The sequence below is a fragment of the Salvia miltiorrhiza genome, chromosome 8 (assembly GCF_028751815.1).
Source record: "Salvia miltiorrhiza cultivar Shanhuang (shh) chromosome 8, IMPLAD_Smil_shh, whole genome shotgun sequence".
Taxonomy (NCBI): Eukaryota; Viridiplantae; Streptophyta; class Magnoliopsida; order Lamiales; family Lamiaceae; genus Salvia; species Salvia miltiorrhiza.
In genome coordinates this window covers 49,793,297-49,820,704 of record NC_080394.1, presented here as the reverse complement: position 1 = coordinate 49,820,704, position 27,408 = coordinate 49,793,297, and the positions used below count along the sequence as shown (strand labels likewise).

Below are 27,408 nucleotides of genomic sequence, written 5' to 3'. Positions count from 1 at the left end.
CCAGCCTGCGCAGGCGCAGTTACTGCTTTTTGAGTAGCAAGAATTCCCTCTGGTGCGGTGACGGGTTGAGTAATGCCCATTAAGGAGTGCATAGTTGCATAGTTGAGCATCGCTAGCATTTGTTCAGTGATAGGGATATTGGCTGGTCCCGATGCCGGAGCAATGGTGGCGGTAGCGGGCATGACTGTTCCCATATTAGACTGCACAGAGCCTGGGATCGTGTTGTTGATCATAGTGAAACCTGGTGGAGTGAGTCCAGTCAAATCAATTCCCTTCACTACTAGAAAAACGCACATAGATAACGGATTTTGTCCGTTATCTATGAGCAAAAAAAGCGTTGTGTATAGTGGTGTTATCTATTATAGGTGTCATACACAACGGTTTAAAAACCGTTATCTATGAAGGGAAAAGATAACAGTACAACCACACATACATAACGGTTATAAAACCGTTATCTATGAAGGGAATAGATAACAGTACAACCACACATACATAACGGTTATAAAACCGTTATCTATATTGATTATACATAACGGTTTTCGACTGTTATGTATTATAATTTATCCGTTATCTATTCCATAATATATATTTTTTCATATTATAGTTAACAGTTTTTTATACTTTTTATAACGGTTTAAACCGTTATCTTTGTAAGAAAAAGATAACGATTTTCCACTGTTATGTATTAGAATTTATCCGTTATGTATTATGTAATATTTTTTTTCCATATTATAGTTAACAGTTTTTTATACTTTTTATAACGGTTTAAACCGTTATCTATGTAAGACATAGATAACGGTTTTTTGTACCTTTTATAACGATTTTAACCATTATCTTTAATATTTAATATTTTTTTCTCAATTTTTATGTTATTTATATCAAGAAATAAATAAATAACTTTAAAACAACAAAATGATAAAATCAACAATAACAATATTATATATTATCCAAAATATTCGTACATTATCATCCGAATGAACCAAGTATCAAGTATCTAAGATCATTACATATTTCGATTCACTTCCTGGCTTATCCACTCCGACAAAGTCCTCATCGACCTCTCAAAGGCTTCCTTCGCGCTCATCTTCATCTTGATCTTCCTCCCTTTTTGAAAGTAACATCCCTTGATAACATACAAACATATACGCCACTTGTCAAATACTCAGTTATATGAAAGGAAAATAGTGTTAAAAAAAGATATTATGCATACACTAGCATTATTGATTGAGAAAATCCCCTTCTGAAGAAATGATAAAAAGGAAAAAGACATTGTTCTTCATGCATATGTACATTCAAGGAATATGATGGAGTTAAACCTCAATATTTTGTTAGTTATCAGCCAGATCTAACTAAACCTTTGGGTCTTTTTTTTTCTAACAAATTTCCAAAGAGCAAAGGATAGGAAACTTATCCATGTAAAGTTCAAATTCCACATATCTACACAAGATATCAAGATGCCTCAGTTTACAGTATAAATCATAAATATGTTCTGATATGACTATATACAGTTCAGAGCATCGATACGATATCACCTTCTTTCAGTCCACATTAGCAAAGAAATTCTGAGGTGAGTACTTTCCAGCAGAATGCATCAACTTAATCATGAAAAAATCTGAAAGTCTTCTCACATTAATATATATCTATGTGTGTGTGTAATGGACCAATTTACGACAGATATAAAGCGGTAGACAATTTTACGACAGATATGAAGAGGCTCATTGAGATGCTCAGATGGGATAATATATCAACAGCAAGAACGCCTGATATGGAAAGAGCAGAGGCTACCTCGTAGCAATTCCTGAATAAACATCTGCGGGCTTTTCTCCAGCAACCAAGTTAACAGCAGCTGCCCCTGGACAAAATTAGAGACTTAACTGCTATTGAATTGAATGCCTGAAAAGATTACTGGTAGCTAAAAAGGTACCTGACCACCAGTTCCAAGATATCGACCAAGAGGTTCAATAGCAAATTGTATTCTCTGATTGGTGCTTTCAGATGATCGATATAGTCTAACCAAATACAGAAGAAAAGTTAGTAACAATTGGATCCTAATGCTTTAACAAGGCCCACACTTCTTATATAACTATTGCAGAGGAGAAATTAGCATTTGGCAAGCAACTAAGAAAAAATAATTCAAGACTAGTCCAACAGGAGAACTTATGAGATTGATAATGAACATAGCTAGCTTTTTCTGCAGTCAAATGCCCAATTCCCATATGAAGTTTTAGAGAGGAGCAAAAAACCTACTTGTAGACAATATCAACAGTTTTGCGAATATCCCAGCATAGAATATAAGGATCCTGCAATATATTTGAAAGAACATCCATAAAAGGCCCATCTAATTTTGCATTAGTATGCTGTCAAAAGAGGAGCAGTTGGACTCTACCTTCCGTCCCCCAGAGTACAAATAGTTTCCATCCTTAGAAAACTGAACCTGGCAGATACATACTTCGAATGATTAACCACTTCTAGAAACTCAAGAAAACATGAACCCACAGAAGGTAACTCTACCAACTTACTTGTGTAACCCCACCTTCTTGGCCATGCAACACATACAGCAGTTCCATATTGTCTTCTCTGTATATAGCAGTAGTCTGGTTGTAGGAGCCCACAGCCAGCATACCAGAAGAAGTGGGGGAAAAAGCAATAGAAGATATAATACCTGACCATAAGAAGAAAGAAGCTCAGGAAGATTAGATCCCACTAAAAACAAATATATTTAATGCATTAACACCACATAGATACTACTCGATTGAACCCACATAGATCACAACAAATAACTTATCAAATACTTGAGCTTATATAATGATTTAAAAGTTTACAGATTTAGGGTCAATCCAAAGTTGGTGGAATTCATTCCAAAGCCCCATTAATCTAGAAATTAGATAAAATCACCTGATTGGCCTTCTTTGTTTCCTAAAACAGTCGAGTGTTGTTCAAAATCTCTCCCTGGGCGATGAACCTCAAAAATTCTGATAGCTTTATTGTATCCAGCAAATATCCTGATCAGAATAATATAATATCTTCAAATATACAAAATAGCTACATGTGTGAAAAACAGAAGTTCCTGAAAGACATAGGACTATCATAAGGCAAAGACTTAAAACCAAAAAAGACAGAGATCTGGATTCAGGGGCAAAGAAAAAAACAGACATGATCAGAAATTATCAAGCACGCGTCAATAAATCTACATGATAATCTACTTAATCACAAGATACTCTGTAGAAAAAATACCCAAATAACACCAACAAAATACCTCCAGAACTTGAATTGCAGCTGCAACAGCATCAATACATCCACCAGAACCCTAAATTAAACAAGAAATAGTTCAGTAGTGAAATGGAAATACATTGGAATCAACCTCATATTGAGAATGTTTTGAGCAGAGGAAGGGCTTTAGCGGTGTTGCGATCTCCGAGCAAGGGATATCCGGCGGCGTCAAGCCAGGGCGGCGACCGGCGATTTCAGACAGAGAAGCTAGGGCTCTACTTCTTCCCTTCAATTGCGCGCTTCCAGTGAGGGATTAGAGAGGGAAACCGAGACAAAGAGAAAAAAAGGGAAAGAACGGTCAAAATTAGTCGCCAGATTTTACAGAAGCAGCGCCGGAGTTTCAGAGAAGGATATATCAGCGGCGGCGCCTCGGACCGCTGCTGTTCGCGGAAGAGAAAGGGATAGGGGGCCTCAGCGGCGAGGACGGCGGCGCGAACATCTACACGGCGGCGAGGACGGTGGAGAATGGCGGCGAGGATGGGGGCTGGAGCCAACAGTGAAGCCCGGTTTGAAGGGAGTAAGGCTGTGGAAGAGAGAAAAGGAAGAGGAGAGAACGGTGGGAGAGAGAGGGGGGTTGGCTAGGGTTAGGATTTTAATTTTTTATAATATTATTAAAATTAAAAATAAATATTCATAAAAGTAATACATAACAGTATCAAGGCGCTCATATATAACGGTTAAAACAACCGTTATAAAAAATGCTCATAGATAACGGTTTTGTAATACCGTTATGTATGCAACTAATAGATAACGCAAAAACATAACGCATTTGTTCAAACCGTTATCTATGCATTTAGACAACACTACATAGATAACGGATTTTCGCAAAACCGTTATCTATTCCTAAAAGTGCGCTCATACATAACGGTTTTTAAAAAAAACCGTTATCTATTCACTGTTATGTATATAAATTTTTGTAGTAGTGCTTAGTTGATGTGTCATCAGTTGGTTTGGTGCCTGTGTTCCCCACAGCAGCTTTGAAATCCTTGTTTAGATCCTTGCGGTGTTCGTGAGTTGCCATTGCGAAGTACCTGTTCACTGTGTAGCGATAAAATGAAAGATAATGAGTTAAGATCAAAAATGTATTGGCGCAGACGAGCTGCGCTGGTATCGCTTATTTTTGCGTGTGGTTCCCTTTCCATAATAAGTGGGCCCATAAGCGCTCCAATAATAGAGATAAACCCTAGAAAAACCCACGAACTCCGGCCCATAGAACGATTCTCAATCAAATGTACGGAAATCCATAGATAGAAAGAAATTTATAGAAATCCTCTTTGAAGTTCGGAAAAGGAGATCGGATTAACCTGTGTAGCGATATGAGAGAAAAACTTGCTTTAAACTTGCAGATGAATTCCTTAAAGTATTTTGCGTGTGTATTATAATGGGTTACAAGGAGTATTTATAGAGTTACATTAGGGCGAAGGGTAAAAAAGACTTTACAAGTCATTCACGTGCTCCATATGCGGTGTTCGTGAATGATTCTCTATCTACTAACAAACTTTCCTAACTACTTCGCAGCTTTATGCTGAACATGTGGTCTTCCCAAGCTTCGATGCTGGTTGCTTCCATTCTTCGTCTGCACCGACTTTATCGGGGCGATCCTTCGTCTGTGTCGACTTAATCGGGGCGAACTTTTGTCTGCGCCGCCTAAAACGGGGCGGACCTTCGTCTGCGCCGCCCTTTATATAAGGCGTAATTGACCCCTTCGTATGTTTTGCCTTCTGGTCTTATCTACGCAGCTCTTTTGATCCTTGTTCTCACTGAAGATGTTTCTTTCTTTGAGTCCTCTCCAGGTGTTATCTTGAGGTTAAGCCGTCTCTTCTAGTCTGCGCAGACTTTAGTCTGCGCCGCTGACTTGCTTTGATAATTGTGTGACGCATCTATGCTCTTCGAACCAAGTATGTTTAGGGCCTAAATCGGCGCTGCTGATTCTCATCTCCTAATTTCTGTGTTGGCCCGATATTTCTGGAGTAGGATGGCTGATGAGATCCTTACTCCTCATCAGATAGTATGGCTTCTACGAGCTATCAATGGCCATCAGAGATAGTGCAATTGAAAAGGTGGCAGCTGCTTCCAGTTCTGATCCTATAGCAGCGATAATTACCCAACAAGCAGCAATGGCTACGCAGCTGGCAGAGTTGAATGAGAAGTTCAATGGAATGAATGTTGGACATCCTGAGCAAGCTGTGAAATACCCATCAGGCTTGGAAAACGTAAATTATATCAATGGCAGAAATTATAGAAATTTCCAGCAAGGACAGCTAGAAGTTTATAGCAGAGGTCAGCAGTAGCAGTCAGGTCAGCAACAGTTTCAGCCAGGAGGACGCCCGCATCCGAATCTGTCTTATGTAAACCCTAACAATGATGTGCAACCTCCACCAGGATTCTCTGTTTCCAGTGGGGGAGTGATCAATGAGCCAAAGAAATATTCGATGGAAGACATGATGAAGCAGGTGTTGGGAAAGATAGGTGGTTTGGAAACGAATGTGGGTGCGCTGATGACCAATATTGAGAATCAAGTGGGTCAGATGGCCAACCAACAAACTTCCATTGGGAATAATTTTGCAGCACTGGCTAAGCAGGTGTAGATGTTGGAGAATCAAGTTGGTCAGATGGCCAACCAAGCAGCTGCGCAGCACAAGCTGGGCTCCCGAGCAACAATACTGTCAATCCTAAGGGCAAATGCAATGCTATTTTCGATGGCACTCTGTCTCCAAAAGATAGGAGGATGAGCAAGAATAACGAACCGCCAAGTGAGGAACCATACAAGGCTCCTGTTCAACTTAGGGAATACATCCCAAAAGCTTCATTCCCCCGTAGGCTGATGAAGAGGGAGGTGCTTGAAGAGAAATGTGCTGTGAAGCCGAGCAACAAGGTGGATGCCAAGAAACTCAAGCTGGAGATCTCCCATTGCAAGAATGAGAAAAAAGCTGCCAATTCCGAGGAGACAGAGCATAGACGTATAATGGAAGAGCTAGAGAGACTACTTGAAGAATCGAACCGGTGTGCACAGCCTCAAACTCTCTCAAAATTGCAGGATCCCAAGGAGAAAGAAGAAAAGGCAGTTGTTCACACCAAGAAGATGGGTGATGAGGATGTCTGGTTCCGTTAAGATGGCCATTTGCTGTATCCTTCTCTTCCTTTTGATTGCTTTGAGATGCATGGATATTCAGCATAATGATGTTAATGTTTCTTGTAGTGGTTGGCTGTTTTACTATTGAATTATTTATTTTATGTAACTTTGGAACCAGATAGATATTCAGAGAGTCTTCCGTACTGTGTCGCTTCATCCCCAGCCTTAGGTAAGTCTATGGTGGAATAGTTACTCGAGACATATTGTATTATTGATTGAAAGAATAATAGAAGTTGATGAAGTAATATACCTTTTAACCCTTATTTCCCTTTGCGAAGAATTTTCATATTGGAAATAGTAATAACTAAAAAACTAGATTAACACAATCAAGCTCTAGTTGGACTAGACATAAGGTGAGCCGAGAGTCTTGATTGCGCTACTCACATATCACTCTGCAGCAATCTCTCCATGTCCAATGCCTCACATTCCTTATCTTTCTTCAACCTGCAATAATCACATTCCTTATCAAAATAAGAATAATATCTGCAATCATAGCATTACTCATACTTTAGAGATTATAGATTTGATGAAACAACGAAATGAACACAATATATCCCTTCGAAATATCAGTTGGGAAAAAGGACTACTGCGAATATAAATCATTCAAATAACTAACCATGTGTATCATCTTCATGGAAGAAATTGCGAAAACTTCCATGTTACATTAACATTCCAGATAGTAATGATGTGCACTCAAAAGGCAATAAGTCCTGATGTTACATTAACATTCCAGATAATAATGATGTTACATTAACATTCTAAATAGTAATGGAGTTGAGAAAACTTCCATGTCACATTAAATTTTTGAATGCACATCATTACTTATTGCCTTTTTAGTCCCCAAGTGATACAGAGTAGTAAATATAGAATATAAAAGTGATAAAGGTATTTTAATTGGATCCATTAGCGGCAAAGGGTAATAAATATAGGAAAAGAAGGAGAGTAAAAAAAATACAAAAAGCAGAATAGGGCTTTAATTTGTGGACAAAAATTTAAGGGCAAGTAGAGCTTTAAATTATAGATGGAGGGAGTAAATTGTTTGCCGAATTGTTGTCGTTCGTGTCTGGTCTACCCGTCGCTCATTGTCAACAGCCACCGGTCGCCGTCGCGCCGTTTCAGTAGTCACCGTCGCTGCGGAATCGATGCCGTCTTGAGTCTGGTATGCGTGTCGCTCATTGTCAGCAACCACCGACCACCGTCTCCTGTTGTTTGTTCGATTCAAGGTCAATTTTATATCTCCCTCATTTCCTAAAGCCCTAAATGTGTGCCATAATTTACTTCCATCTCCAAAGCAACAACGATCCCTCAACATAAGGGCTACTGCGAACTTTTTACAAATATGAATTTCTACTATCGAGACACTGAAAAGAAGGCTTAAAGCATTTTCCTTTAGTGTTCGGTTGGAGCAGATCTTTGACTACAAAGCTCAGATGCCGTTCGGTTGGAGACGTCTTAACTTTTATGATTTTATCAAACTTTCTCAAGCTTGTGATTGATTTTATGATTTTTTTTCTTGAAGCTACATTCCTTCATTAAATTTTAGATAAAAAAGGATAGATGACCCATGTCTCATCCAAGCTTTATGCAGGACCTCTTTTTTTCTCTGTGTGTATTGAGAAATCATTCACTCTATTTTTGAAGAATGCCTTCAGCTTGCAAATTCTATCTGGCCTTATTCTGATGAACAATTTGAATTTTGCAGATGATGTGAGCCTGTTGTTGGTACTAATTGACACAAATCCATTCTTTTGGAAGTCGGCTCAATCTACGCTTTCTTTCTCGCAAATTTAATATATAAATGGAGTTTTCTTTGCAACAGTTTTAAACTCTATGCTTTTGCTGAGTTAGTGTAGCCTCCACTACTATAAAATATGTAAAGCTGGTAATAAGGGATTTTTCTTTGCATGTACTTGCATTTTTGAATTCTTTGCATCTGGTTATATTTCTTGTGGCTACATATTTGATTCCTCAGACCCACAGAGCCAAAATCAGCGGGCAGAGGATTTGCTGGGTAAATTGGAGGAATTTGTGGACAATGACCAGGAACTATGTCGTGAACAGTCTGCGGATGGCCTGGGTTCTCACTTTTATCTAGTTCCGTCAAGATGGCCCTTTGCTGTATCCTTCTCTTCCTTTGATTGCTTTGAGATGCATGGATATTTAGCTTAATGATGTTAATGTTTTTTGTAGTGGTTGTCAGTTTTAATATTGAATTATTTGTTTTCTGTGACTTTGGAACCAGATAGATATTCAGAGGGTCTTCCGTACAGTGTCGCTTCATCCCTAGCCTCGGGTAAGTCTATGGTGGAATAGTTACTCGAGACATATTGTATTATTGATTGAAAGAATAATAAAAGTTGATGAAGTAATGTGCCTTTTAACCCTTATTTCCCTTTGCGAAGAATTTTCTTATTGGAAATAGTAATAACTAAAAAACTAGATTAACACAATCAAGCTCTAGTTGGACTAGACATAAGGTAAACCGAGAGTCTTGATTGCACTACTCACATATCACTCTGTAGCAATCTCTCCCTGTCCAATGCCTCACATTCCATATCTTTCTTCAACCTGCAATCATCACATTCCTTATCAAAATAAGAATAATATCTACAATCATAGCATTACTCATACTTTAGAGATTATAGATTTGATGAAACAACGAAATGAACACAATATATCCCTTCGAAATATCAGTTGGGAAAAAGGATTACGGCAAACATAAATAATTCAAATAACTAACCATATGTATCATCTTCATGGAAGAAATTGAGAAAACTTCCATGTTACATTAACATTCCAGATAGTAATGATGTGCACTCAAAAGGCAATAAGTCCTGATGTTACATTAACATTCAAGATAATAATGATGTTACATTAACATTCCAAATTTTAATGAAATTGAGAAAACTTCCATTTTACAATAAATTTTTGTGTGCACATCATTACTTATTGCCTTTTGAGTCCACTAGTGATAAACTGTAGTAAATATAGAATATAAAAGTTATAAAGGTATTTTAAGGTGGATCCATTAATGGAAAAGAGTAATAAATATAGGAAAAGAATGAGAGTAGGAAAATACAAAAAAGCAGAATAGGGCTTCAATTTGTGGACAAAAATTTAAGGGCAAGTAGGGCTTTAAATTGTGGACAGAGGGAGTAATTTATTTGCCGAATTATTACAGTTCGTGTCTGGTCTACCTGTCGCTCACTGTCAATAGCCACCGGTCGCCGCCGTGTCGTTTCAGTAGTCACCGTCGCTGTGAAATCGACGTCGTCTTGTGTCTGGTATGCGTGTCGCGCATCATCAGCAGCCACCGGCCGCCGTCTCCTATTGTTTGTTCGATTCAAGGTCAATTTCATATCTCCCTCACTTCCTAAAGTGTGAGCCATAATTTACTTCCATCTCCAAAGCAACAACAATCCATCAACATCAGGGGCGGGCTATTGCCAACTTTTTACAAATATGAATTTCACTGTTGAGACACTGAAAAGAAGGCTTAAAGCGTTTGCCTTTAGTGTTCGGTTGGAGCAGATTTTTGACGGCAAAGTTCAGATGCCGTTCGGTTGGAGACGCCTTAACTTTTATGATTTTATCAAACTTTCTCAAGCTTGTGATTGATTTTATGATTTTTTTTTCTTGAAGCAACATTCCTTCATTAAATTTCAGATAACAGAGGAAAGATGACCCATGTCTCATCCAAGCTTTATGCAGGTCCTCTTTTCTTCTCTGTGTGTATTGAGAAATCATTCACTCTATTTTTGAAGTATGCCTTTACCTTGCAAATTCTATCGGACCTTACTCTTATGAACAATTTGAATTTTGCAGATGATGTGAGCTTGTTGTTGGTACTAATTGACACAAAACCATTCTTTTGGAAGTCGGCTCAATCCACGTTTTCTTTCTCCAAGTTCTTGACCCATGAAATCTCCTTTACTCAGTGTAGTTTCATCTCTTTCATAAAAAAAATATGGATTTGTGCTTTATTTGCAAATTTGATATATAAATGGAGTTTTCTTTGCAGTAGTTTTAAACTCTATGCTTTTGCTGAGTTAGTGTAGCCTCCACTACAATGAAATATGTAAAGCTGGTAATGTGGGATTTTTCTTTGCATGTACTTGCATTTTTGAATTCTTTGCAGCTGGTTATAATTCTTATGGCTACATATTTGATTCCTCAGACCCACAGAGCTAAAATCAGCGGGCGGAGGATTTGCGGGATAAATTGGAGGAATTTGTGGACGATGACCAGGAACTATGTCGTGAACAGTCTGCGGATGGCCCTGGGTTCTCACTTTTATCTGGTTCCGTCAAGATGGCCCTTTGCTGTATCCTTCTCTTCCTTTTGATTGCTTTGAGATGCATGGATATTCAGCTTAATGATGTTAATGTTTTTTGTAGTGGTTGTCTGTTTTAATATTGAATTATTTGTTTTATGTGACTTTGGAACCAGATAGATATTCAGAGGGTCTTCCGTACAGTGTCGCTTCATCCCCAGCCTCGGGTTGTCTATGGTAGAATAGTTACTCGATACATATTGTATTATTGATTGAAAGAATAATAGAAGTTGATGAAGTAATGTGCCTTTCAACCCTTATTTCCCTTGGCGAAGAATTTTCTTATTGGAAATAGTAATAACTCAAAAACTAGATTAACACATTCAAGCTCTAGTTGGATTAGACATAAGGTGAACCGAGAGTCTTGATTGCACTACTCACATATCACTCTGTAGCAATCTCTCCCTGTCCAATGCCTCATATTCCTTATCAAAATAAGAATAATAGCTGAAATCATAGCATTACTCATACTTTAGAGATTATAGATTTGATGAAACAACGAAATGAACACAATATATCCCTTCGAAATATCAATTGGGAAAAAGGACTACTGTGAACATAAATAATTCAAATAACTAACCATGTGTATCATCTTCATGGAATAAATTGAGAAAACTTCCATGTTACATTAACATTCCGGATAGTAATGATGTGCACTGAAACGGCAATAAGTCCTGATGTTACATTAACGTTCAAGATAATAATGATGTTACATTAACATTCCAAATAGTAATGAAATTGAGAAAACTTTCATTCTACAATAAATTTTTGAGTGCACATCAATATTTATTGCCTTTTGAGTCCACTAGTGATAAAGTGTAGTAAATATAGAATATAAAAGTGATAAATGTATTTTAAGGTGGATCCATTAATGGAAAATGGTAATAAATATAGGAAAAGAAAGAGAGTAAAAAAATACAAAAAAGCATAATAGGGCTTCAATTTGTGGACAAAAATTTAAGGACTAGTAGGGCTTTAAATTGTGGACAGAGGGAGTAATTTATTTACCGAATTATTGTCGTTCGTGTCTGGTCTACCCGTCGCTCATTGTCAACAATCATCGGTCGTCGCCGCGTCGTTTCAGTAGTCACCGTCGCTGTGAAATCGACGCCGTCTTGAGTCTGGTATGCGTGTCACTCATCGTAAGCAGCCACCGGCCGCTGTCTGCTGTTGTTTGTTCGATTCAAGGTCAATTTCATATCTTCCTCACTTCTTAAAGCCCTAAATGTGAGCCATAATTTACTTCCATCTCCAAAGCAACAACGATCCCTCAACATCAGGGGCTATTGCGAACTTTTTACAAATATAAATTTCTACTGTCGAGACACTGAAAAGAAGGCTTAAAGCATTTGCCGTTAGTGTTCGATTGGAGCATATTTTTTACTGCAAAGCACAGATGCCGTTCGGTTGGAGACGCCTTAACTTTTATGATTTTATCAAACTTTCTCAAGTATTTGATTGATTTTATGAATTTTTTTTTCTTGAAGCTACATTCCTTTATTAAATTTCAGATTACAGGGGAAAGATGACCCATGTCTCATCCAAGCTTTATGCAGGTCCTCTTTTCTTCTCTGTGTGTATTGAGAAATCATTCACTCTATTTTGGAAGTATGCCTTCAGCTTGCAAATTCTATCTGACCTTATTCTGATGAACAATTTGAATTTTGCAGTTGACACGAATCCATTCTTTTGGAAGTCGGCTCAATCTACGCTTTCTTTCTCCAAGTTCTTGACCCATGTAATCTCCTTTACTCAGTGTAGTTTCATATCTTTCATGAAAAAATCTGGATATGTAGTTTATTTGCAAATTTGATATATAAATGGAGTCTTCTTTGCAGCAGTTTTAAACTCTATGCTTTTGCTGAGTTAGTGTAGCTTCCACTTCCATGAAATATGTAAAGCTCGTAATGTGAGATTTTTCTTTGCAGATACTTGCATTTTTGAATTCTTTGTAGCCGGTTATAATTCTTGTGGCTACATATTTGATTCCTCAGACCCACAAAGCCAAAATCAGCGGGCAGAGGATTTGCTGGATAAATTGGAGGAATTTGTGGACAATGACCCGGAACTATGTCGTGAACAATCTGCGGATAGCCCTAGGTTCCCAATTTTATCTAGTTCCCTCAAGATGGCCCTTTACTATATCATTCTCTTCCTTTTCATTGCTTTGAGATGCATGGATATTGAGCTTAATGATGCTAATGTTTTTTATGGTGGTTGTCTGTTTTAATATTGAATTATTTGTTTTCTGTGACTTTGGAACCAGATAAATATTAAGAGGGTCTTCCGTATAGTGTCGCTTCATCCCCAGCCTCGGGTAAGTCTATGGTGGAATAGTTACTGAAGACATATTGTGTTATTGATTGAAAGAATAATAGAAATTGATGAAGTAATGTGCCTTTTAACCCTTATTTCCCTTTGCAAAGAATTTTCTTATTGGAAATAGTAATAACTAAAAAACTAGATTAACACAATCAAGCTCTAGTTGGACTAGACATAAGGTGAACCGAGAGTCTTGATTGCACTAGTCACATATCACTCTATACACTACAAAAAAAAAGTTTTTTAGCGACGGAAAATTCCGTCGCTAAACCTGAAAATTCCGTAGCTAAATTCTATTAGCGACGGAATAACAACGGAAATTTTTCGAATCTAGAATCATGATCGCTAAATTATTAACGACGGAAAATAGTTCTGTCGTTAGATTTAACGACGGAATTAGCGACGAAATATTCCGTCGCTAAACCTTAGTTGCCATTTGGTTGTAAGAGCGCTAGCTACAGAATTATTCCGTCGCTAATTCCGTCGCAGAAGCTTACCTCCATTCATCATAATTCTGTCGTAGTTCCGTCGCTATTTATAAATTTTTTTATATAAAAAAAAATAGAAACCTTTATAAACATCAATAATACCACATTACAATAATTTTAAATATCAAACAATTCAACATTACTCAAAATGCAATAACAATCCAATATCATAGAAATTCATCTATTAACGTATTCAACAAACCAACTTCAAATTCAACTAATCTCATACAAATTGGAGGGCTAACATTCAACAAACCTACAATGTGCCATTTTCTGCAACTAGTAAAACAAAGAGTAGAAAAGTTGAAGGGTAAAAACTGTAATGAAAAAATTCTACAATGTGCCATTTTCTTGTTTTCTCCTTTGCATATGCATATCTTTCCCAACACCAATGGTCTTAAGCTACACAAACAGTCGAAACCAAATAAACGCCGAAGAGATCAAGGAGATGATTTCCAGTCGAACTAAAGATCTTTGAACCCATTGACTGATGATTTCCTTGTTGGCTCACTTGGAAGTTGCATATGGTGACTTCATACTTTCCTTGCCACCTGTAAATCGATTTATAGACATAATAACTTGGAGCTGCATTCTATGTAAGCTGCTGCACCAATCTGTTTCCTCAGCTCCTCGCCCTACACAAGTTGAGCCCGCCTTTGTCAACGTTATCACATACCAAATCCAACAAAATACAAAAAAGAAAGATGTAATGTACACACTTGGGCTGTGGTGATGATGTTAGATCCTCCTATATGATCAGCAAGATAACCCCTGTCGTCCCGGAGATTTACACAGGGAAAACGTGTAACCAATGTGAGGCCATTATATCACATATGTCTCCTTTTATACATTCAACCAACTTAGAATCTTACCTAACTTTGTTCCAACTAGCACGATTGGAACATTTGGAGCGAAACGACGAAGCTCGGGCATCCACTGAAGAAACAACAATCAAAATTCTGAGCACAACAAGACTTCACATTCTGCAAAGGCCTAGTTCTAGATATATGCAGATTACTTAAATAGTGAAGGCATAGAATTATGCATTTGCTATTTACTGCAGCAGATGATTAAAGCAATTATGCAAGAAACAACACACACACACACACACAAAGAGCAAATGTACAACAAGACTTCAAATTCTAAAAGGTAGCATCTGGGAAGATCAAACAGAGGTGATGTTATCTGTCCCACCTACCTTAAATGTTTCTAGCAATTTTCCAGAGGGCAACAATAATATTCCATATGTGACTTCCACTATCCAAGCAAGAGATTGTTTCAGAAATCAATGAGGTCAGTTAAGAACCCAGAAACACTTGTTTGATGAAAAGAAGGATCAATTACTGAGATTAAAGAACACATCCACAACAAATGCAAAAATAGAGAGTTTTACACTCCCTAAACCTTGACAAGAAAGGCAATTTAGACTACCAAAAACAATTGAAACAGAAGTAGTAAGTAGATATCTGAAAACAGTACCTCTGCACAAGGTTTGAAGAAAATAGAAGACTTATACCAAAATACTGAACCATACAGTAGGATGATAAGCAAAAGATACCTGATAGCCGTTCCAATCTTGGTTTGAAGTAGGAGCACCTTGGGATGGTGGAAACATAACTGGTATGAATGGAGAAGTCTCATTAAATGCTCTTGGTGAAGACCATGAAGAGGGAGATGACGAGGAAACAAATTGTGGTGGAAAAGAACCCCCATTTCCATATCCAGAAGTGGAATCACCACCAACAGTGACAGGTTCAGGATGATGATATCTGCAATTCAATCCATATTTGCAGGACCCAGTGCGCATGTAGTAGGGACACTCTTTTTCTCCCTGTGATGAAGATTATTATTACCAACAGATTGAGTTGAGCCAAAAGAAACTAGTCAAACTTGGCTTCGGATATTCATTATAGTTCACCATAGTATCACAGCTAGAAATGACAATCGCTTTTTTAACCAAGTGTTGCTGTTGCAAGATTCGAATAAAGCAGGAAACTATAATCTGACCTGAGATAGCTGGTCTAGGAAGTTTGGCCTTTGATTTCCAATTTCACCAAATGTCACCTGCAATGTTATAACAGACAAACAACATAAAGAAGTCGTCTAGCAAACAAACAAAGCCACAAAATGAACCTGCCAATTGCTGGAAATACAAAAGGTGGTTAAAAGAACAGATGAATAAAAATATTTAAATGTGAGTGTGTGTGTACGTGCAAGAGAGAGAAGAAGACAAGGAGAGGTTTCACCAAGATAATCCCCAATTACAAGACCAAGATCCATTTTGCCAAAGACGGCAATAGCACCATTTCATAAATTTCCTCACACCAAACAGAACCATCCTTTTCAAAATATATAAAAATACAAAACAAGTATGTGAACTGATTTTCAATAAGTTGCAATTCTAATAATATGATTTTCATCTAAAAATAACATTTAAGCCTGTAACATGGTTTTACGAAGTTATAAATAATTTTAGCGGTGTGCTATTTCTCTCAAGCTTTCTTTCCACTTCCAATTCATAAGGAATGATATGTCAATAGGAAAAAATCACCTTTGCGGAAATAGATAACCATAACTGAGACGTATTAAACGTAGATTGCCAAACCTAGTGATAACCATAAATGAAGAAAAGATCTTCGGTGAACAAAAATAGGTGTGAGCTTTTCCCTCCACTTACAAGTAAAATCATAACTCTGTTGTATTGTGAGCCGATCCCGCTGACGACGAAGACGGCGCCGCGAGAGGCGCCGGCGACGCACCAGCGGCGGGCGGAGACAAGCTACAGGCCGAGGGTCCATTTTTCGGAGAGCGGATCGAAAATTAGAGGCTGAGAGAGGGCGGGGAGGAAGTCGTCGTTGGTGGCGGCGATGGCGATGAGCTTGCCAGAGGCGCAGATCGGATCGAAGGAGACGAATTGGAGAGGGGTGGTGGTTCTCGGCGGGGAGGATTAGGGCGTAGAGAGAGAAAAGGGGGGAAAGTCGGGGAGTAAAGGGATAAAGCCACCATTTTTTTTTCTTATAATATGAAATTTAACGAGCGTAATTAAATTTAAATTATTTAAATAATTAATAATTTTAACTACGGAATAATTCTGTCGCTAAATTTTTAATTATTTAAATAATATATATTTTTTATTTTTAACTACGGAATAATTCTGTCGTTAATATTTAATTATTTAAATCATATATTTTTTTAATTTTAACTACGGAATAATTCTGTCGTTAAATTTAAATTATTTTATAATTATATATTTCTTAATTTTAACTACGGAATAATTCCGTAGCAAATACTTATGACGGAAATTCCGTCGCTAATTCCGTCGTTAACTGTTGAAAATGTAAGTGGTCGTTGGTCTGTCGTTAATCTGTTATAATTTTATGACGGAACTTGATTCCGTCGTTAATTCTGTCGCAATTCAGCTGTTTTTTTGTAGTGATAGCAATCTCTCCCTGTACAATGCCTCACATTCCTTATCTTTCTTCAACCTACAATCATCACATTACTCATACTTTAGAGAACATAGATTTGATGAAACAATGAAATGAACATAATATTTCCCTTCGAAATATCAATTCGGAAAAAGGACTACTGCGAACATAAATAATTCAAATAACTAACCATGTATATCATCTTCATGGAAGAAATTGAGAAATTTTTTTTTTTTTTTTTAAGAAAATCACTCAAGTATGAAAGAGAGAGTAGAAGAGAGAGAAATTGTATGAAAAAAATAGTGAAAAAAACAAAACGTGATAGAGAGAAGAGAGAGAAAATGTGGAAAAATGCATAGTGGAAGGAAAGAGAAAAATTGGCGGGAACAAAAACTAGTGTTTCATATATACTAGAACGATCTCCTGTGCGATGCACGACGAGTATCGAAATTAAATGACATCAATTACTCAATAAAATTATGGATTTGAAAACGTAAATTTTCAACATATAAAGTGTAATGACAATTATAGTTATTAAATAATTAATAATTATTTGATAATGAAAATTAGCATTATACTTTATTATAATTATAACGTATGATGCATCATAATAAATAAATAATTCACAAATACAAAAAAAAATTGAAATTATATTTTTTTTAATATATATACTAATTTCATCGACAAAGTTATATTAACATTAATACAAAAAAATTATTTTTAAAAAAGAGTTATAAAATGAACCAATATATATTCATTCACCTCTATTACATTTAAACTATTACTCCACAATTTAAAAAATATATGTAAACACAAACACATGATATTTACTTATTTTTATCTAAAAATACAAAAAAAGAAAAAAAGAAAAATAATTAAATTAATATAATAGAAAAAAGTAAACATGTCATTAAAGAGAAAATTAACACTCATTAAAATAGAGAGGAAAGAACAAAATACTATATTTTAAAACTTTAAATAATCATAACTTATTCATTCTAAATTAAATTTTTATCAAAAGAGGAAAGATAAAAGATTTTTTGTAGTAAAGAGGGAGAGAGAAAAAATATATATATAATAACAACAATTATTAAATTACAATAAAACAATTACGATATAATAACAACAATAATAATAGTGCATAAAGGAAGAGATAAAAATACAAAAGAATAGAGAAAAACAAAGAAGAGAGAAAAATAATTATCATAAATTTTTTAATTATAATAACTTATTTGTTTCAAATTCATATTTTATGATTTTTATACAAAATTAAAAATCTTGTCATTATCTTTAATTTAAAATACATATAGAATATCTTTTCATATATCAATTTTTTTTTAAGAAAATCACATAGAGAGTAGAAGAGAGAAATTGTATGAAAAAAATAGTGAAAAAAATAAAACGTGTGATAGAGAGAGGAGAGAGAAAATGTGGAAAAAAATGCATAGTGGAAGGAAAGAGAAAAATTGACGGGAACAAAAACTGGTGTTTCATATATATATAGATATAGATATAGATATCAAATCTTCCAAAGCAAATCCTCTCTTTTCCAAGACTCTCGGTTCTTCAAAATTCTCAAAGCAGAGAAATGTTTGAGATCTAAAACCAGGTGATGAAAAAATATGATTAGCAAAAACAATTCTACGAAATTGAACAAAACTGTAAAAACCCAAACAAAACGCACATAAATTCCCGAAATGAGAACGGAAACAAACCTTACCAAAATCAACGAAGAGCAGAATGTAGATAGAGAAGCAGATACAAAAGTTACTTTCGTAGAGAGAGAAACGGAGAAACAATTGGTAGTTTGATGGAAACGAGTAATCGATGAATCTATACTAATATTAAAGCCAAGTTTTTGCCTGCAGCAATTTCCCGCCATTTTTTCTTCCACAAAGCCTGTTGTTTCAATCCCACATTTTTAGATTTGCATTCGTTTACCTGCTATTAGTCGTTGGGTTGGGGAGGCGTCGGCAACTGTTACAGAGTTGTCGGACCAATGGGCCTAGACCAATGGACATTAGCCTCAAAGCAGCTGAGGACCTAACCATCCACTGGTGTCTTCCTCTTCCGGTCCGATGTTGTCGAGGAGTCCTGTGTTTGGGCCTGACCAAACACTGATCTGCATCATCAACAGGAATAAGAGTAAGAGCCATCATACAAAATGACACTTGGCACGTGTGCATTGTTCGTATCATGTGAAAGAAACTCCTAGATCTCCCCCTCTTCTTGTAGCAAAACATGGCTTAAAAATATTATCCTTTTTGATGACCTAACAGATGGTTCACTGAACTAGACACAAGCGTGGAGATGGGAAAAATGCACACATATGAGCAGGAATATATAGGTGGCGACAAGATTGAAGCCACAGCAATGCCATACAAGGAAATTAGTAGCTTCTATAAATAAATGATAGGATTTTGACAGAGTTATAAATGAGAAAGCTGTTACTCACCCACAGGTAGAACATTTCTTCTGATGCTTGCAGAATATAGATAAACAAACAGAGCAAATGTAGCCCATATCAATTGTGTTTTTGTGGCAGAAACACCTGCACAATGATAGGGTAATTAGGTCATATCACTGATCGAACCGTTGGCCTCTGCATGAGTAATATCTTAAAGTAAACGAACGACCAAATTCAGAAGTAATCCAATCAACTATTACTCAAGATATGTAACCATGCATACAAATGTATTGTGTTGAGCACTTGCATCTGCAGGGTGGATACAAGAGGTACAAGGACACAACACTCTAGATGGAGAAAATTAGATAGGATGCTATAAAGGAAAATAACCAAAATATAAATTTGCACACTGTATCGCAGGGAGTTTACAGTCGGCATACGGAAGACAAGGAGCCATATAGTTAAAATTTATAAAGTAACTTACGACGCACGAAAGTCTACTCCTGCAGGCTTAGGAAGTTGTAAAAAGCAACGAGAATGCAAATCAGTAGCAAACACAGTCTGCATGTGACAAAAGTCTCACTTTAGTACCAAATAGTTTAAGAATAGTAGAAAATCATTTGCAGCCTGCAAATATTTACAATTCAACTTCTTTGTATTCCACAAAATCTTACAATCAGCAAAGTTAGTCAACATGAACATTGCAGTCTAAGTTAGAATTTTCTCACTCTAGCCAACTAAAAAAATCCAATCTAAAGAATCAGATTTCCAAAAACAAGAATACATCAAGATACTAGAGTATTTATTATTGCACATTGCCAATATGGAAAGTAATTACCGAAAGATACTGAAACAATCCGTCCAATATCTGCGGCTTCAGATATACACCACCAGTTATATAAGAAGCCTGTCGAAAATTATGCATGTTATCAACCAAAATACCAAAGAGGAAGCTTAGGATTAATATTTTATAATCACGTAATGTAACAAACAAATTGGTAACATCCATTAGATTCGCTACCTGCTGTAGGAAAGCAGAGTGTTGAGCTCCTATCACGCATGCATCTATAGGAACCTGAGATGAAGAAACGTAGAAAAAATTGGCAGATGATCTAAGAGATATTTTTGGTTATTGTATTGGTGGATGATGAAAGTCAAGGCTGATGTTTGGAGATGAATTAAGCAATGATGAATCACTTATGATACTTGATAGTTGCAAGTCTGATCATATTTTCCTTCACTTGGCCAGTTTCCTTTGTATGTATCTCCGAATATGCACTTAAGGTAATAGGCTTGTATAATCTTTTTTCGTCAGCATAGATGAGTACTTCTGGTAGACTCCACGCAAGGTTTATGCTAGAAATAGCATAACAAAAAACAACTTTTGTGCTTCTTCAGATGCTTAGGTAAACTTACTGCCCGCCCCCATACAAGTACGTTACTTACAAGAATACCATATGGTGCCGAATTTCTGCACAACCATAAATCGCAATGATAACTTATTTTATGGCATTCTATCTCTTATATCCATCTCTTTCAGGGGACTGATGAAGCTTCTACATCAAAGTTATGCTCAAATGATGCTAATGATTTGCATTGCATGGGTGCAAATGCTAGTGTAGATTTTTTTTTTTAGGAAGACTAGTGTAGATTAAATTAAGAATGCATTTATCAAATGAAAATTGAGAATAGAAAACTTAAATCCTACTATTACCATTGATCGCTGAGCAGAGAAAATCGAATTCATGATTGCTACATATCTGCAGGGAACAAAGAGTCAGCATAGAGACCAACAAAGACTAAAGTACTTTGTAGATTCTTTAAGGAAAAAATAAGTACATACTGTCCAGGTCCATCTTGAGATCCATGTAAGCATAATATCTGCAATCATAGCATTACTCATACTTTAAAGATTACAAATTTGATGAAACAACGAAATGAACACAATATATCCCTTCAAAATATCAATTGGGAAAAAGGACTACTGCGAACATAAATAATTCAAAGAACTAACCATGTATATAATCTTCATGAAAGAAATTGAGAAAACTTCCATGTTACATTAACATTCCAGATAGTAATGATGTGCACTCAAAAGGCAATAAGTCAGCGACTGGTCAGGTTGAAGAAAGATAGGGAATGTGAGGCATTGGACAGGGAGAGATTGCTGCAGAGTGATATGTGACTAGTGCAATCAAGACTCTCGGTTCACCTTATGTCTAGTCCAACTAGAGCTTGATTGTGTTAATCTAGTTTTTTAGTTATTACTATTTCCAATAAGAAAATTCTTCGCAAAGGGAAATAAGGGTTAAAAGGCACATTACTTCATCAACTTCTATTATTCTTTCAATCAATAATACAATATGTCTTGAGTAACTATTCCACCATAGACTTACCCGAGGCTGGGGATGAAGCAGCACAGTACGGAAGACCCTCTGAATATCTATTTGGTTCCAAAGTCACAGAAAACAAATAATTCAATATTAAAACAGACAACCACTACAAAAAACATTAGCATCATTAAGCTGAATATCCATGCATCTCAAAGCAATGAAAAGGAAGAAAAGGATACAGCAAAGGGCCATCGAGAGGGAACCAGATAAAAGTGAGAACCCAGGGCCATCCACAGACTGTTCACGACATAGTTCCTGGTCATTGTCCACAAATTCCTCCAATTTATCCAGCAAATCCTCTGCCCGCTGATTTTGGCTCTGTGGGTCTGAGGAATCAAATATGTAGCCACAAGAATTATAACCAGCTGCAATGACAACCACTTGGTTCATCTGATTCAGCAAAAGTATAGAATTCAAAAATGCAAGTACCTGCAAAGAAAAATCCCACATTACCAGCGTTACATATTTCAAAGAAGTGGAGGCTACACTAACTCAGCGAAAGTATAGAGTTTAAAACTGTGGCTAAGAAAACTCCATTTATATATCAAATTTGCAAATAGAGCACAAACCCATATTTTTTCATGAAAGAGATGAAACTACACTGAGTAAAGGAGTTTACATGGGTCAAGAACTTGGAGAAAGGAAGCATGGATTGAGCCGAGTTCCAAAAGAATGGATTCGTGTCAATTAGTACCATCAACAGGCTCACATCATCTGCAAAATCCAAATTGTTCATCAGAATAAGGTCAGATAGAATTAGCAAACTGAAGGCATACTTCAAAAATAGAGTGAATGATTTCTCGATACACACAGAGAAAAAAAGAGGACCTGCATAAAGCTTGGATGAGGCAGGGGTCATCTTTCCTCTGTTATCTGAAATTTAATGAAGGAATGTAGCTTCAAGAAAAAAATCATAAAATCAATCACAAGCTTGAGAAAGTTTGATAAAATCATAAAAGTTAGGCGTCTCCAACCGAACAGCATCTGAGCTTAGCAGTCAAAAATCTGCTCCAATCGAACACTAAAGGCAAACGCTTAAAGCAATAGCCGATGGATCCAAGAGTTCCCCATCACTTCAACATTAAACAAAATATATGATGACAATCAAACATGATCTCTCTTTCAAACCGATTGGATAAAAACTGATCTTTTTCCATTGGGATTGTAAGGGTACTATTGATGGTGTCAATTAAAAAGTTCTACTTGATAATTCCAATAAATTTTGTAAAAGCAAAGACAAGAGTAGGCTGCCCAAGAAACAAATATAAACAATTTTAAGTGGGAAGAAGAAACTAAAATGAGAAAGAACATGAGACAGCCCTCATTAATCAACCTAAATGAGGATCCAATATCATAAGAAGGTGTTGCTCTTACAAACTTGGAAACTAACCCTCATAATCAGTAATTCTACAGCTCACTTCCAACCATGAATGAAATCAATCTCCCATTCTTATAAAACAAGTAGCAACTTTTTCTCACATAAATATCTCATCCAACATATTTAATAGTACTAGATTTTATCCCTCAAATTTTAAAACAAACACTGTCTTTACTATATATATATATATATATATATAGAGAGAGAGAGAGAGATAGGAAAACTCTAGGTAGATGCAGAACTCACTAGCTTGGAGCAAAATACAAACACACAATTCAAACTGATACCTGTTCCCATTCAATAAATTGATACATTCCCTCAGAAATTTACCAGATTTTATCGGTCAACAACCAGCAACACTCAAGGAATTTCATAACTTATCACCCAACAAAAAGAAAACCGCAGATAGAAAGTAAAGCCTAAGAAAAACAAGGGAATCCATTTTAATTTTTAGATCAGCTGAAAACAATCAGAAAACAAAATTCACCCACCTTCAATTAAAAATGTGAAAAAAAAAAAAAAAAAAAACTCAAAGCAGAGAAATGTTTGAGATCTAAAACCAGGTGATGAAAAAATATGATTAGCAAAAACAATTCTACGAAATTGAACAAAACTGTAAAAACCCAAACAAAACGCACATAAATTCCCGAAATGAGAACGGAAACAAACCTTACCAAAATCAACGAAGAGCAGAATGTAGATAGAGAAGCAGATACAAAAGTTACTTTCGTAGAGAGAGAAACGGAGAAACAATTGGTAGTTTGATGGAAACGAGTAATCGATGAATCTATACTAATATTAAAGCCAAGTTTTTGCCTGCAGCAATTTCCCGCCATTTTTTCTTCCACAAATCCTGTTGTTTCAATCCCACATTTTTAGATTTGCATTCGTTTACCTGCTATTAGTCGTTGGGTTGAGGAGGCGTCGGCAACTGTTACAGAGTTGCCAGACCAATGGGCCTAGACCGGAGAAGGGGCTCCCTGATATGGGGAATGGCGCAGGTTGCTGCTACGGGGCATTCGAGGTGAAGCGAGGCCGGCTGGGGAGACAAAATCGCTGGACGAATAGGCCGAGATCGGAGGAAGTGAGACGACGATAAATAATGGGCTACGCCTGATTTTGACGTGAAGCGAGGCGGGCAATGGCAACCGGAAGAAGCAAACAACGACGCCCGGTGAAAAGGGAAAAGGCAAACTATATTTTGTAAACTCTAGCTAGATAGCAAAATACAATTTCAAAAAAAAAAAAAAAAACAAATACGAATAAGATGGAAGAGAATTTAACAGTATCAAAGTGAAGAAAAGATGAAGAATGTGAGCAAAGATGAAGAGTCTCGGCGCTAAAGAAGAAGCTAGATATGCTAAAACTAGGGTATCGATTATTTTCCCTTTTATACTCTTTACATTTTTTTTTTCTAATTTCTTATTTTGAATTTTTGTATTTGTATATGACATTCAATCCGGGCCATTTAGTTGAACTAGTACGCTCACCCGTGCGATGCACGGCGAACATCAAAATTAAATTATATTTGACATAATTAAATAAATAAATTACTAATAAGAATCAAAATATAAGTAAATGTGAATTATTTTTTTAAAATAAAATAATCACATCATTTACACAATAAAGAACATAAATTTAAAAATATATAAGTCTTTAACTTTGTACTTTCAATAGCTGAAGTGCCAACCTTTACAATTGAGAATAAAAGTTAAAATTTGTTATGTTTTTAAATTTAGATTCTTTACTTTGTAAAGATGTGAATAATTTTATTTTAAAAAAATATTTCGCATTTGCTTATATTTTGATTCCATTTAATAATTTTATTATTTAAAATAACATTCAATTTTAATGTTCATCGTCCATCTAATGGGCGGACGGATTAGTTTATATTAATGGTTATAAGTAAAAATTATTGTTTTTTTCAAATATGTCAATTTTAAAAATAGATCTTTAAAAAACAAAAATAGAATTACAATTGATTCTCTTGAAATAAAAAATAACTACAGTTGGATGAATTACAATGCAAAATTCTCAAACGAACATTTATCATTAATTGAATCCAAAAGTACCAAAAAATCAAAATAATATGAAATTCTTTGAAAAATAAAATAGTGATTAGCTCCAAAAAAAAAAAATTGAAAATCTCATTAAAATCTTTTGGATGTTTATCTGAACATTTTTTTAATACAAATAAGTTCCATGATAACACGAAATTGTATGAACACAAATTAGCAGAAGAAGGTTTGCCTCGATTTCCAATAAAACAATTATGAGAAACTAAGCAATTATGCAAGTAACTATTTTTGAGGGGCCTCTTCTAGAGATATGGACGCCAACCTATCTGTTGTAATTACCATGTATAACCCTGAATAACCTATTTGATATAGAGAGAATATACCATTGCTACAGCGTTTAGGATCAACTTAATGTAAGTAACTAATGTGTTCAATAGATCGGTGATATAGTGATACTATAAAAACTGAAGCGAAAAATATTCTAAGAATTGCAATCACAGTCATTGGGCAGAACCAAGACATGTTTAAAGGATTGAACGAATTCAGAAAGGACAATAAATAAAAACAATGAAGAAAGTCAAAACAAACATTAGAGAATCAAATATGACAATAAGAAGAGTAAAATAAAAATAGATAAACAACAATACTTAGAGCCGCTGTGGAACATAAGACACCACAAACAAAGAAACATAAATAAGCAAAAGATGATAACACCACTCCATGCCGTAATTCCCGCCACCGTCTGTCGAGCACCCAATTCTAAGATTGGTTTATCAACATGCAAGGTCCAGGCTTCTAGCCTAAAAACCAACGCCAACAATGTGTAACTATCAACTCTTGTAACCAACCACATTCGATCTTCAAACTCTGAGAAATTATGGATATACCTCGTGAACACAATGCTCGATTGCTAAACGTGGTAACAGATCGTTGGAAGTAGCGGCGGCTGAATCCCAGAGACCGTCATGAGCAGGCAATGCTCCATAGAAAGATCCCATATCCTTCAATCTTTCTGCAAGCAGGGTGAAGTGTCGACCTTTATCTTGTGCCACTTTCACAAAATCTGTGAAAAAATCTCTTGGCATTGCCTCTTGCTTACCAAATCAAGCAATTATGTCCTGTACAAAACATATTCAAGAGAGACTGTATTAACACCACACTGCAACAGACCAATACATCGATAAAATCAAATGGTGGAAGCAATTTTCTTGTATTTAAGTTCTACAACCAGCAATGTAAACATCCTAACATTCTTGAAAAAAAAAGAAAATCAAGTTCTTATAACATAATTTATGGAAATAGTCTTCTCTGGAATCAATGATGTAAGACGATCCTGCACGTTTCACTTGACACCCTTCTTGTAGTACATCAAAACAGGAAGAATGACAATTCAAAAATAAAAACAGAGAACTAATATCACTAAACACCGCGAATTCAAAAAAAAATCCAATCTTCAACACGGATAAAAAGGGGAATTGCAAAAATAGCACAATTTCACAGCAAGAAAGAAATTCAAAAATCAAAGCAGAGAATTGATATCACTAAACACCGCGAATTCAGAAAAAGAAACAGAGAGGGGTTTTTTTATATGTTGTATTGGTTGTGAAAAAGGAAGAGAGAGGAGGGTTTTATCTGCTGTATTGGTTGTAGGCTGCTACAGGAAGAGAGAGTAAGTCAGAGAAACGACGGGAGGGAATCGCGGGCAGCGCCGACTTAGGGCTGGAATGTGACGAATCACGGCGTGGGGGAGGAGTCTGGTGTGGAGACGGGGCGGTAGCGCCGACTTGGGGCTGGACTGCGACGAAATTTATCTATGCTTCTTCTCCCATTAAACAGTGCTTCAAATTCGAAAACAATTGCAGAAAAAATGAATAGCAGTTGGAGAAATCTATATATTTAAGAGAAATAGTCGTTGTTCCAAATATATTGTGACAGAACCGTGAGAGAAGAGTGAGATAAAATCGGTGAGCTAGAGAACCGTGTTAGAGTGGGAGAGAGAAAATTGTTGTAGCTAGAGAACGTGTGAGAAAGAGAGAAAAAAGTTAACTGCTGAAAATTGTGTGTACATATAATAGATAGATATAAATTTGCCCTTTATATGTTATTTTATTTGTTAAATTGCCACAAACTGTGTTTTCATATAATAGATAGATTTGGGCTATTCGTTTCATTTATTTAATTTGTGGTTACTTTTTTTTTTTTTCAAACGGTTACATCATAATTTTTATTTATTTATTC

General features: G+C 36.0%; 3 protein-coding genes and 1 long non-coding RNA gene across 44 annotated transcripts; 1 reads left to right on the top strand and 3 right to left on the bottom strand.

Moving 5' to 3' along the window:
- Positions 1 to 916: 916 nt before the first annotated feature.
- Positions 917 to 3,236, bottom strand: LOC130998854 (uncharacterized). Of its 2 annotated transcripts, none has more exons than XM_057924280.1 (8): positions 3,154 to 3,236; positions 2,896 to 3,002; positions 2,520 to 2,662; positions 2,387 to 2,434; positions 2,248 to 2,300; positions 1,925 to 2,009; positions 1,786 to 1,852; positions 917 to 1,123 (listed from the first exon to the last, which is right to left on the bottom strand). In XM_057924280.1, coding segments are annotated over exons 1-8 (567 nt in total). In that variant the 5' UTR covers positions 3,156 to 3,236; the 3' UTR covers positions 917 to 1,061. The 2 variants fall into 2 exon arrangements, with proteins under 2 accessions (XP_057780263.1, XP_057780264.1); XM_057924281.1 differs by having other exon boundaries at positions 1,786 to 1,846.
- Positions 3,237 to 5,393: 2,157 nt separating this feature from the next.
- Positions 5,394 to 12,993, top strand: LOC130998852 (uncharacterized). 16 transcript variants are annotated; one of them, XM_057924267.1, is made up of 10 exons: positions 6,595 to 7,626; positions 8,106 to 8,521; positions 8,646 to 8,696; positions 10,070 to 10,114; positions 10,229 to 10,248; positions 10,581 to 10,727; positions 10,853 to 10,913; positions 12,248 to 12,292; positions 12,407 to 12,474; positions 12,731 to 12,993. In XM_057924267.1, exons 2-10 carry the CDS (start codon positions 8,509 to 8,511, stop codon positions 12,905 to 12,907), a joined length of 627 nt encoding a protein of 208 aa, XP_057780250.1. In that variant the 5' UTR covers positions 6,595 to 7,626; positions 8,106 to 8,508; the 3' UTR covers positions 12,908 to 12,993. The 16 variants fall into 16 exon arrangements, 13 of the variants coding, with proteins under 13 accessions (XP_057780249.1, XP_057780250.1, XP_057780252.1 ...); XM_057924269.1 differs by lacking the exon at positions 10,229 to 10,248 and having other exon boundaries at positions 6,622 to 7,626; XM_057924279.1 differs by lacking the exons at positions 6,595 to 7,626; positions 8,106 to 8,521; positions 8,646 to 8,696 and adding exons at positions 9,609 to 9,751; positions 10,428 to 10,490.
- On the bottom strand, positions 8,793 to 24,513 carry LOC130998850 (general transcription and DNA repair factor IIH subunit TFB4-like). Of its 25 annotated transcripts, none has more exons than XR_009093306.1 (17): positions 24,048 to 24,509; positions 22,603 to 22,647; positions 22,394 to 22,488; positions 21,954 to 22,203; positions 21,778 to 21,824; positions 21,225 to 21,262; positions 21,096 to 21,141; positions 20,403 to 20,456; positions 20,220 to 20,288; positions 19,866 to 19,942; positions 19,430 to 19,525; positions 18,916 to 19,096; positions 15,554 to 15,610; positions 15,105 to 15,377; positions 14,419 to 14,482; positions 14,266 to 14,317; positions 13,696 to 14,181 (listed from the first exon to the last, which is right to left on the bottom strand). XR_009093306.1 is itself a non-coding variant. In XM_057924258.1 (13 exons), coding segments are annotated over exons 2-13 (963 nt in total). In that variant the 5' UTR covers positions 22,634 to 22,647; positions 24,048 to 24,506; the 3' UTR covers positions 11,060 to 11,125. The 25 variants fall into 25 exon arrangements, 10 of the variants coding, with proteins under 10 accessions (XP_057780240.1, XP_057780241.1, XP_057780242.1 ...); XR_009093310.1 differs by having other exon boundaries at positions 21,221 to 21,262; positions 21,954 to 22,100; positions 22,603 to 22,671; positions 24,048 to 24,506; XR_009093298.1 differs by lacking the exon at positions 19,866 to 19,942 and adding an exon at positions 16,098 to 17,031 and having other exon boundaries at positions 21,221 to 21,262; positions 24,048 to 24,506.
- A 1,196-nt stretch (positions 24,514 to 25,709) lies between these two features.
- Positions 25,710 to 27,142, bottom strand: LOC130999621 (uncharacterized). The gene is made up of 2 exons (XR_009093547.1): positions 26,058 to 27,142; positions 25,710 to 25,970 (listed from the first exon to the last, which is right to left on the bottom strand). It is a non-coding gene; the product is annotated as an uncharacterized LOC130999621 (long non-coding RNA).
- Positions 27,143 to 27,408: the final 266 nt, after the last annotated feature.

Bases quoted from the DNA above. Each gene is read 5' to 3' on its own strand.
- LOC130998854 (XM_057924280.1), bottom strand. The intron at 1,853-1,924 runs GTACCTTTTTAG...AATTTTGTCCAG, and splicing joins ATCTTGGAACTGGTGGTCAG to GGGCAGCTGCTGTTAACTTG. The intron at 1,124-1,785 runs GTAGCCTCTGCT...TATGTTATCAAG, and splicing joins TATTCAGGAATTGCTACGAG to GGATGTTACTTTCAAAAAGG.
- LOC130998852 (XM_057924266.1), top strand. From the start codon at position 7,425: ATGGAGGGAGTAAATTGTTTGCCGAATTGTTGTCGTTCGTGTCTGGTC. The intron at 8,522-10,852 runs GTATCCTTCTCT...CTTTGGAACCAG, and splicing joins CGTCAAGATGGCCCTTTGCT to ATAGATATTCAGAGGGTCTT. The intron at 12,293-12,406 runs GTCCTCTTTTCT...TGAATTTTGCAG, and splicing joins CTCATCCAAGCTTTATGCAG to TTGACACGAATCCATTCTTT.
- LOC130998850 (XM_057924256.1), bottom strand. From the start codon at position 22,633: ATGACCCCTGCCTCATCCAAGCTTTATGCAG. The intron at 22,204-22,393 runs GTAAACTCCTTT...TTTTCTTTGCAG, and splicing joins TCTCCAAGTTCTTGACCCAT to GTACTTGCATTTTTGAATTC. The intron at 20,457-21,095 runs GTAATAGTAGGA...TCTTCATCTCAG, and splicing joins TCTCTGCTCAGCGATCAATG to GTTCCTATAGATGCATGCGT.